The sequence below is a fragment of the Capra hircus genome, chromosome 15 (assembly GCF_001704415.2).
Source record: "Capra hircus breed San Clemente chromosome 15, ASM170441v1, whole genome shotgun sequence".
Classification (NCBI taxonomy): domain Eukaryota; kingdom Metazoa; phylum Chordata; class Mammalia; order Artiodactyla; family Bovidae; genus Capra; species Capra hircus.
Genome location: NC_030822.1, coordinates 7,130,701 through 7,141,435, shown reverse-complemented (window position 1 = coordinate 7,141,435; position 10,735 = coordinate 7,130,701). Strand labels below are relative to the sequence as shown.

The window sequence follows — 10,735 nt, the reverse complement described above, 5'->3', positions numbered from 1 at the left end:
GGGCCCTTCCAGGAAACCACGGCCTCTCAGAGACAAGTTTGCCCTGTGTGTCACTAAAGTATTTGTCATAGTGAAATATCAGGCCTAAGAGAGAAGAGCAGGTTTAGGGGTTGTTCTTCACAAACTGAAACCCACACCCTTTAATGTTTGGCCCTGGAGTGAGACTCTCCAAGTCAGAGGACCAGCTCAGTCCCTTTAAGCCTTTCCTTCCCCAAAAGGGTAATTTGATACGCAAGGTGACAAGGTGATCAAATAGTATCCTCCACCTAGAGACCTGCCCATAACTAGGAAGCAGGAAGTCTCATTTCAGGAGGAAGAGAGCAGGCCTGGGGCAGAACTCACCCTGGGGGTCTGCACTGGCTGGGGCTGTTGGTGGGTGCTTATTCCATTGCAACCCCTCCAGTTCCCATAGCCCGCCACGGGCTCTTTGAAACACTGGTGAGGGTTTATGCAGTTAGCAAGTAAGACTCTAAATGTACTCCATAGGTTTTACCTTTTTATTATTGAAATTTTCAAATGTACATAGAAGTAAGGAGACTCTTGTATCCTCCATGTACCCAAGGCTAACTTCAACAATTGCCTGTCTCGTTTTATCTATCAACCTTTGGGGTTTTCTTGCGGGGAAGCAGGGTGGTCTTGAGAATTCTAAGTATTTTCAAGTAAATCTCAGACTTCTCATTCACAAATCAAAAGGGACTAATCAAATGGTGTTTGAAATATTACAAACAAATAGCAGTCTTTACTTTCAACCATATCAGCTAGGAGGTTGAGACCCACTGGCAAAGTCCAGCCTCCTAGTTAAGGACGGTAACTCTGGAGAAGTGAGCTACCCAACGTTAGCGGCTAGAGCGGGAACCAGGAAAAAGTCGGTCCTCCCGGCTGCCTGGTGATGACCCAGGCTGGCGACCATTTCCCAGGCCCCATCCCTGGGAGGGGGAGGGGGACCTTCCACTAACCGCCGGACTGACGGCGGGAAGAATCTCGGCTGTTCCCCCGAACACATTTCTGGAAGCACAGGCCGGCAGCCGGTCGAATGCAGCGGGGTACTGGGACCTGCAAGCCGCGGTAACTGGAGTGGTGGGGGATCCCGGGCGGGATACCCGGGTCTGGGGTGGCCTTGGAAAGAGAAGGGGACCTGCTCCCACGACTGGCGGGATAACTCGCAGCCAAGATTAGGCTGCGGCCTGGGTCGCCCTGCGGCCGACCCAATTCCACGTGGGGAGCTGGCTGGCGAGGCTGGCACGGCGCCCACACCAGGGGCTGGGAGCAGGAAGTTATCTCCCGCGGGCCCGGCCCTGGGCGCGGCGCGGCAGGTGCAGCGCCAGGCGGCGTGGGCAGGCGGCCAGTGCAGAGGAGGTGAGCGCCGGGGTCGCCTCCCGGCTAGGGACAGCCAGCCCTGGGCCAGGAGCTTGCGGCTGGGTCCGGCCTGGGCAGGGTGAGGGGGCTTTCGGAGAGGGGGAGTGGGGTAATGCCTTGAGGGTTGGATCGGGCCACCCAGAGGGCCTCGAATCTGGGGTGGGGGCTTTACTGGGTGGTGGGTTTCAGGCTCGGGAGAGGGCTGAGGGCTGTAAAAGTAGGGAGAAGGAGGCCATTGCAACAATGTATCGGAAGTGTGAGTGCGGCTAGGTGGAGGGATGCGGCGGGGCCACGGTTCTCTGGACCCCGGGGGACTCGGGGTGGAGCCAGGGCTCCGGGGACGCGGTCCTGCCCGGATGAGGGGCAAGATGGCCCTGTAGATGAGCTGAGTCGGAGGGAGTTAAGCCTCTCGAGGAGATGGAGCGGGGAAGGAGGGCTTGCTGGAAGGGGGCCGAGGCTCTAGCACCCACAGGACCCTTCCGCGGCTACCGAGATCCAACACCCAGCACCACCAGCTGCGGGCGGGCAGCGCCCACAGGCTGCCAGGGGCCCGCCGCGAGCCAGATTCGGAAGGCCAATTCTCCGAGGCTGTGGCTTTAAGGGCGATAACGGCGCGCGGGCTCTTTAAGGAGGGTGTTGGGGGCGTGTCAGGAAATGAGTCCTGGTCCCGCCTCTCCCGGGGGAGGGGCCTCGGATGTCTGGAGGCTTCGGGGCCGAGTGGAAGGCTGGAGCCTGGAAAGACCGCGCGCCGTGGGCTTGTACCGGTCCAGTCCACTGCGGGTCCAGAGGACCCGGGCCCTGAGCGCCCCTGACCTCGCCTGCACCCTCTTTGCAAACTCCACCACACCCTCCTTTCAGCTCCTTGCATGCCTCCCCCTTCTCGCCCTGCAAACCTTTTCTCTCCCATAGCAGCCCAAGCCTGTTTCTCTCTGCACCTCTTGTCACGCTGTCCCCCGCCCTTTTGAAGCCCCTTCGCCCTGCGTTTCTCTTGCTCCCCCTTTCTCCTTCCATTCCTGCCCTCCCCCAATTCCCGCTGGTTTCCTGCCTGCTCGGTTCCAGCCCCTTCTGCCCTAACTTGTCATTTCCGTCCAGCCTTAGCCTATCGGGCACCTTTCCCCTATCTTGTCTGATGAGCCCCCTGAGGGTGGGAGCAGGTGGTGGAGCTCACCCCAAATCAGAACCTCTCCATCTGAGAGAAGAGTGGGAGGCCTCCAGGCCACCCGCCATGTGACAGTTGAGGACTTCAGCTTGCAGAAAGCAGATGTGAGCTCGCTGCCCTGTACTCCAGGAAATCAGTCTGGCTGTGAGCTGACCCAGCTCCTCTGCTACCATGAACAGGGCCTCTCTGAAGCGGTCAAAAATCCTGCACATGGCACTGATGGGGACTTCCGACCCCCCGGGAGAGACAGAGGCCAGCCAGGAGAAGCCCTTTGTGCTGCGGGCACTGCAGATCGCCCTGGTCGTCTCTCTCTACTGGGTCACGTCCATCTCCATGGTGTTTCTTAACAAGTACCTGCTGGATAGCCCCTCCCTGCGGCTGGACACCCCCATCTTCGTCACCTTCTACCAGTGCCTAGTGACCGTGCTGCTGTGCAGGGGCCTCAGCTCCCTGGCCACCTGCTGCCCTGGTACCGTGGACTTCCCCGCCCTGCATCTGGACCTCAAGGTGGCCCGCAGCGTCCTGCCCCTGTCGGTGGTCTTCATTGGCATGATCACCTTCAATAACCTCTGCCTCAAGTATGTGGGTGTGGCCTTCTACAACGTGGGTCGCTCACTCACCACCGTCTTCAATGTGCTGCTCTCCTACCTGCTGCTCAAGCAAACCACCTCCTTCTATGCCCTGCTCACCTGCAGCGTCATCATCGGTGAGTGGCCAGCCAGGGACACAGGGAGTGGGGATTGGGGGAGGATGGGAGCTGAAACCCTAAAGAACAACCCTGTCAAACATCTTTGGGCTTTATCTGCCCCGGCTCCCTTGTTTTGACCATCATATGAAGAAGAGCCTGGGGTCCAGAGAGGGCAAGTAACTTTCTGGAGGTCACCCAGCAAGCTAGGGGCCTAATCAGGGTCCTTCAGACAAGATGGGATTACAATCTATACTTCACACAGGGAAAACCAAGGCACAGAGAGGTTAAGTGATTTGTCAAAGATCACATAGCTAGTAAGTGGTAGAGACGGGATCTGATCTGAAGTAATCTGGCTCCTTACACTTGACCACTGTACTCTGTTGCTTCTCAAGAGTTCGAGTGTCCTGACTTCTCATCCAGTGCTCTTTCTAGAGGACATTGCATCTTTTAATAAATATATGTGTACCATCATCCTCTGACCTTGCAGGCTTACAATAATGCCTGAGACGGTGGCAAGAGATACGCTTTGAGATGACTTAGCTGTCTTCCCAGACTTGACCCTCAGAAAATAAAAATTATTAATGGGGACATTGTGTTGATTATTTGCATACAGCATCTCCTGTGTTCCCCAGAGGTTCCCTGAATGGTATTATCATCACCATGACCGACTACATACACACGAGGAAACTGACACCAGACAGGTTAAGTCACTTCCAAGGCCCCACAGCTAGGAAGTATCCAGCCTGGGATGGATTCTCAAACTGGCTGGCCCCCCAGGCCTGTATTTCTAATCACTCCGCTCTGTTCTTGTCCCCTAGAGCAGCAGCCCCCAGCCTTTACGGCGCCAGGGACCAGTTTCGTAGAAGACAGTTTTTCCACGGACTTGGGAGTGGGGGGATGGTTTCAGGATAATTCATGCCCATTACATTTATTGCACATTTTATTTCTAATCTAACGCTACCGTTGATCTGACAGGACATACTGGTCCACGGCCTGGAGGTTGGGGACCCTGCCCTAGAGGTTAGAACTGTGCCATCTAGTTCAGTAGCCACTGACCACATGTGTCTATTTCCATTCAAACTCAGTGAAATTTTTAAAATTCAGCTACTCAGTTGTGAGCTGATTCTGTAGCCGCATTTCAAGTGCTCAGTCACCACGTGTGGCCAGTGGCTGTTGTACTGGACGACACAGAGGGTAGATCATTATCATCATCACAAAGTGTTTCATTGCAGCCCGTTAGGTAGGAGCACCCCCAGCCTCCCACCCCCTCAGAGTCCTCCTGAGGCTCAGTCTTCCAGGAACATAATCTTTCTTTGAACCTGTTCAGGTTCTTCCTGGTTCTGCAGACTTCATCTTGGTTGACCTACATCGTCTTGGTTAGCATCTGAGTCCCCAGGCTGAGTTGCACCAGTGGTGGGGAGGGACCCATCCCATGCCACCTGTCCTAGAAAATGTTTTCCTCGTTGAGCCACTGTGGACCTAGGCCTGCCCAGTCTCAGTTCAAGGTGGGAGAGAGAAGGGCAGAGGTTGGAGTGAGGGCAGCTGCCAAGACCCCTGGCAGCTCCGTCTCAGCAGCTCCCATTTCCTCCCCCAGGGAGTTGGTATGGACTCCCAGGCCTCACTTAGACAAATGCCCCAGGGATCTCCACTTCAGCCCCGCCGACTTTATGGAGGTGGGGGTGTGAGGGGAGAGAGAGGGACTTCCTGATTGGCTAATTTACATGCAGGCCGGTGAAGTCTTTAGGGAAACTAGGCTCCAGTCCGAAAAGTAATCAGCGTAGTGCATGGTGAGACAGCTTCTGGGAAAGTGCATTCACGTCTGCTTTGGGACAGGCGCCCAGGAGGTAGTGCTGTCTGCTGGCCCAGCGCCTGGGCCTCCTCTCCGCAGTGTTGCCCCACCCCCCACCCCCTCCACCCCACCCCACCCCGGTCCTCCTTGTGAGGGAACCTGGGTCTCAGGTGACTCTCCAGGCCCCCTCCTCCTCCCATCCTTGTACCCTCCCCCTCCCTTCCTTGGACGATATCATTCATTGCTCCCTCTTGGCTGAGATTCCCTCTGGGGTCTGGAATTTTAAAAGGGGCAGTCCCTCCCTCTTCTGGACTCAACAGGTAACCAGCAGGAGGGCTGGGGGCCCTCTGGCTATGCCCCCAGAACCAGGCTGGGGGTACCTGTTTGCAAAGGTTCTGCCGAGAAAGAGAACACTGCCCACGTGCTTACAGCCCAGTCTTGTCTCCTCTGATCCTCAAGACCACCTCTAGAACAACCTATGTGCATTCACTCAGCAGATATTACTCACTGGCCAAGCATGCGCCAAGAGCTCTGGGGATGCAGATTCTGAAAAGGTAGACGCAGCTCCTACGCTTGCCTAGCAGTCAGGGAGTTATGCAGTGACTCGGACATAAAAGATGCTGCAGAAACCCTGGCAGGGGTGGAGACGGGGAGAGAGAAGAGCCGGAGGGAGGGTTCTAAGCCGGCGTTCCAGAGGAAGTACTAGATGGAGTAAGGAAGAAGTGAGGAGAGAACGTTCTAGGCAGAAGAAATGAGGATTCCTCTGCAGTGCTGACATGGATCTTGAGGTACTTCTGGAGTCTCCACGGGGGAGTCAGTCCTCGTCTCGAGTGGGGGCATGACCGTGCGCTTTCCTCCCGAGCTGTAGCAGCAGTGTCAGTCTTCCCATCGCGTGGATCAAGGGATCTGTGGCTTTCCCTCGAGGCTTTCCCACAGGACTGTCCCGCGTGCCACCATGGTGTGAGTCGATCCTCGGCTTGAAAGTCGAGGCAGTGCAGGGAAAACAGGTTCCTCTGGAATGGAGAGACATTTCTTCATGGCTGGGCCAGAGCAGGCTGTGCCCGTGAGGCTGCCCAAGTTAAGTGATCCCGGACTGTTTCCTGAGGGCTGTGGAGATGCCCAGAGAGGCTTTAAGCCAGGACAGGCCCCGAGCAGATCTGTCCTGTAGGAAGATCATGCTGGCTGCAAGGTAGAGAGTAGATTGATTGGAGTGGGAAGGTCAAGAACGTGAACCCAGATGTCTACAGCGGAAGGACATGGGAGCTCAGAGAATTTAAGTAGACTTTCCATGGGCCACCCAGCCTTTAAATGACAGAGCCCGATCGGAGTCCAGATCTCTTGACACCAAAACCATGTGGCGGGAGATACAATGCGTGTAAGATTTTGGCCCCTGCCTTCTGGGAAAGTGGAGTCTAAGCTAGAGAAACTGTACTGTCCCCATGGGCAGGTGCCTAGCAGCCCAGGGCAGGCAAGGGTCTTAAAGGAAAGCATAGGCAGGTGGAAGCCAGGAAGAGGTCTGGGTGCTGGGGGGGTACCAGGAGAGCCTTCAGCCCTGGAGAGGCTGGCTTTGACCTTAAAGAATGAGTGGAATGTCCCAAGAAGGAGGAGAGCATTTCTGGTTCAGAAAATGATCAAGGGTGCTGAACCCTGGTGTGAGAAGCAGGGAGATGAGGGTGGCCACTCAGGGTGATCGTGGCACAGAGATGGGGTTCGAGGGCCTGGGGAGCCCAGCATGCCAAGCTGAGGGTGGGCAGTGGGGTGCCAAGGAGGCTCCATGGGTAGGAGGTGTCACAAAATGATAGTCTCAGAAAGAGTAAACAGCCCCAAAGACCTCGGGCCATAAGTGCTGCTCAGCAAGGTAGACTCCCAGCTCACAGACGGGGAGGCTGAGTGAGGCTCTGAGACCTCAAGTCACTCACCCAGGGTCACCTCCACCACCGAGTGCTGTAGCCACACTCAACCTTCAGAACCCATTTCCCACGTTGCTTTTGAGGGGGCCCCAGGCCAGCCCAGTCGTCCAGTTACAGAGCTGTCACGGCACCCTGTCCTGTTTTATGGACCTCGTTACAATTGCAATTAAAGAAGTAATTGGGAAAGGAATCATTTTAATGGCTCTCTCCTCTGCCGGAATGCGAGCCCCATGAGGAAGGGTTCCTATCCTGGACTAACTCCCCCAGCCCTTGTGCGGCGCTTTGCACGTAGTGGAGACCTTGCACACCTTTCTTGCAGGAAGGGCGGGGGGGATGGAATGGTGAGATCAGCGTGACACAGTCTGTGAACTTGGGTGGCAAACTCCTCTGTCCTTCCTCCTCCCCATGCTCGTTCCCCTCTCCCCGCTACAGGTGGCTTCTGGCTCGGAGTGGACCAGGAAGGCGCGGAGGGCACCCTGTCTTGGACGGGGACCCTCTTCGGTGTGCTCGCCAGCCTCTGCGTCTCGCTCAACGCCATCTACACCAAGAAGGTGCTCCCGGCGGTGGACGGCAGCATCTGGCGTCTAACCTTCTACAACAACGTCAACGCCTGCGTCCTCTTCCTGCCCCTGCTCCTGGTGCTGGGGGAGCTCCGGGCCCTCTTCACCTTCCCCCAGCTGGGCAGCGCCCACTTCTGGGGTATGATGACGCTGGGCGGCCTGTTTGGCTTCGCCATCGGCTACGTGACGGGACTACAGATCAAGTTCACCAGTCCCCTGACCCACAACGTGTCCGGCACAGCCAAAGCCTGTGCCCAGACGGTGCTGGCTGTCCTCTACTACGAGGAAGCCAAGAGCTTTCTCTGGTGGACGAGCAACATGATGGTGCTGGGGGGCTCCTCTGCTTATACCTGGGTCAGGGGCCGGGAGATGAAGAAGACACAGGAGGAGCCCCACCCCAGGGAAAACGAGAAGAGCAACATGGAGGTGTGAGCTTCTCCAGAGACCCAGGCACGGCCCAGCCCCGGGGAGCATGCCCCTGAATGCAATGAAGGTGTCTCTCTGGACCCGGAGACTGTGGCCTTACAGACGTGACGGGAATCTGGTGGTTGAAATGGTTGAAATGAAACCGCCAGTGTTTCCCAGTGTCATCAGAAAGTTGCCAAACCCGTCTCAACCCCCTTTCCTAGTTCCAGGGTTTTGTCCTCCCATAGGGAGGAGGGACGCCCCCGTGAGAAGAGCCAGTTAGGTTCTCTGGAGGAGCACCAGCTTGCAGGGAGCAGGACAGGGGCACATGCCAGAGACTGTGCCCCCTTCCAGGGCCTTCTACCTCCACACGACCTTTGAGGTTGGGAACAGGCCACAACCTTGAAGGGACAGCGTTGGCAAAGCCAGCCAGTCTTCACTTACACTCAGGGGAGATGGGGCTGTGACCCCCCCACCAGAGACTTAGGGTTTGAGAAACCTCACCTCTCTGTGTCCCGGGCAGGTAGCATAGCTTTGACCCACACCCCCACCCCAAACCAACCTTCTTTTGGAAGAGAGTATGGGCTGGGCTGAGGGAGTAAATGGGCAAACGTTCCCTCTTCTCTGTGGTGAGACCAGCAGGTCCCATGAAAGGTAGGCGGTACCCAAGCCTGGTCCTGGCACCCGCAAGGGCTGCTGGAAAATAGCCTGGGAATGGGCTGCATCATGGGAGAGCTCCCTGTCCCCCCGTCTGCACCCCATGTTTCCACTGTTTAACATGGTACGTCCTTCACAGGCTCAGCAGGCTCAGTGACACTCTTCCCCCAGTCCCCAGCACCAGTTTCCCCCACCTCATTCCCCTGCCCCTAAGGGGCAGCTGCCACCTGGCACAGCTACCTGGCTCAGGGAACAGCCTCCCAGAAGTGGAGCCAGGGAGCCACTTTGGCTTCTAGGAACTGTGCCTCCCCAGGAGGTGCTGAGGGAGCAAGGGCCAGCTCAGAGCTTTCTACCTCAGCTGTGCCAGGCCCCCTCAAGATACAGTTCCTGTGGGGCTGGGGTGGTAACCTGATCTAGATGAAAGCATTCAGCTAACAATTGCAAACATCCCTGAGTTTAAGGCTGAAAGAATCTTCCCTTCCGTTCATCCCCACCTTCCAGGCCTCAGGGTGGCTTTCGTGACTTCTGTCCCTTCTGTTGGGTGTTTCATTCCACCCAGTTTTGGGGGGTAACTCCTGATGTTTTCTGTCCCTGTAGCAAAAGGCTGGGGAGAGTGGGTCTTCTCACCACCCCTCTCTTCCTGTCCCTCCACCCTCCCAGGTGGTTTCTAATGAAGTTGGTGGGACTTTGATGCCCTGAATTGTGTGCGATTTAATTAAAAATTTAACTAAAACATCTTGTGTGTGTGCAGTGAGAAGGGACAGGCAGGGTCTGGATGGGACCTGTGAACTAAGGCCCAACCCTGCCATCTGCAAGCCTGAGTTCTGGCACAACAGTCTTTCTCAGAACCTGTTCTCCCTCCAGGCCAGGGGTTGATCCAAAGACCAAAGCTGCTTCCAGACCTCAAGTTTCCTATTTGGTAATTGTTGCCACTTTCTGGGTACTTGCTGGAGGCAAGACACTGCTGAGTGCTCTGTTCCATCGTTCATTTCCACAACCCTCCCCAACACGCCTTGAGGTGGGCGCCATCAGTCATTCACCCATTTTACAGATGAGGACACTGAGGCTCAGGAAGGAGCATAGGAAGAAAGAGGCAGTAGTAGGAGTCAGACAGAAGTCTCTGCCTTCTGAGCACAGCTGCTTAACCACAGTGCCCTTAAGTATACCCAGCATTTTTTGAGCACCTACTGCATGCCAGGTACTGGTGATAGGACGTACTGGTATAAGGACCCCAATCTGCTTCAAGGGACAAGAATATAAACACACATTAAGGCTCCCGTAACAAATGCAGTATTGCTCTGAGATCTCAGAAGATGGCGAGACCACGTCTTCACAAGGGCCAGGGTGTTTGAATATTCCTGTGCAAGCAGGGGCTCCAGGAGCAGGGGTAGACTGACCAGGAAACAAGATTAAGCTGAGGAAAGAGTACATGGGGAGTGGTGAGAGGTTTTGTTTGGCGAGAGGGGTATATAGAAAAGGAGAGTGGGTCATGGTGTGAACAGCCTTGAATGCAATGGTCTGTCTGGTCTTGATTCTAATCAATTTTAAAGCCGTCACCAGGTCCCTTAAACAGAGAAGGGACATAATCGTTTCTGCACCCTCTGTATAGTCATAAGATTGAGACAACATTCTTCATGTTATGAGCCCTTTCTTGAGCAAGATTCAAGAAAAATCTAAATAGTTTGAAAAAAATTCAGGCAGCCTCAATTCACAGGACACAACCCAACAGCCTACTGTCCAAGACCTCCACACAGAAAAGCACAAAGACGTACGGTGTCTGAGGATGGATTCGCACCCACATGCAGCAGAACACCAGTTCTGATGCACATGGAGCCCAGGGAACAACCAGAGCCAGCCTTCCAGCATCCCAGATTCCCACGGTCAGCACCACCGCCCCCACCTCGTCTCTATGGTATTTAAAGGAGCCAGGGCCATCCCCAGGAATGTTTCGCCTGCAAGAAGCAAAGGAAGTGTGCCTTCCCTGGCAAGTTCACAGTTCCCCTTCTCTTTGGTTCCCCTCCACACCTTTTTTTTAAACAAAGTATCTTGTTTATAACATAAAAATAAGATCACTTTTTCCCTTTGATTCCAGTGGTAACAGGTTGCTAAGGGGATAATGTACATATCAAGGAGTTTATCTCCAAAATTTCCTCCAAGAAAAGGCCAGGAAGGCTTAAGGAGAACCATATACGTGTCATATATACACATCTG

General features: G+C 55.3%; 1 protein-coding gene across 3 annotated transcripts; it reads left to right on the top strand.

The window, feature by feature from the left end:
• SLC35C1 (solute carrier family 35 member C1) lies at positions 1,004 to 9,257 on the top strand. 3 transcript variants are annotated; one of them, XM_018059194.1, is made up of 3 exons: positions 1,004 to 1,065; positions 2,695 to 3,221; positions 7,335 to 9,257. In XM_018059194.1, exons 1-3 carry the CDS (start codon positions 1,034 to 1,036, stop codon positions 7,892 to 7,894), a joined length of 1,119 nt encoding a protein of 372 aa, XP_017914683.1. In that variant the 5' UTR covers positions 1,004 to 1,033; the 3' UTR covers positions 7,895 to 9,257. The 3 variants fall into 3 exon arrangements, with proteins under 3 accessions (XP_017914683.1, XP_017914685.1, XP_017914684.1); XM_018059196.1 differs by lacking the exon at positions 1,004 to 1,065 and adding an exon at positions 1,314 to 1,356; XM_018059195.1 differs by lacking the exon at positions 1,004 to 1,065 and adding an exon at positions 1,358 to 1,435.

Coding starts and splice junctions, on each gene's coding strand:
- SLC35C1 (XM_018059194.1), top strand. CDS start 1,034: ATGCAGCGGGGTACTGGGACCTGCAAGCCGCG. Junction 1,066..2,694: donor ACTGGGACCTGCAAGCCGCG/GTAACTGGAGTG, acceptor TACCATGAACAG/GGCCTCTCTGAAGCGGTCAA. Junction 3,222..7,334: donor CACCTGCAGCGTCATCATCG/GTGAGTGGCCAG, acceptor TCCCCGCTACAG/GTGGCTTCTGGCTCGGAGTG.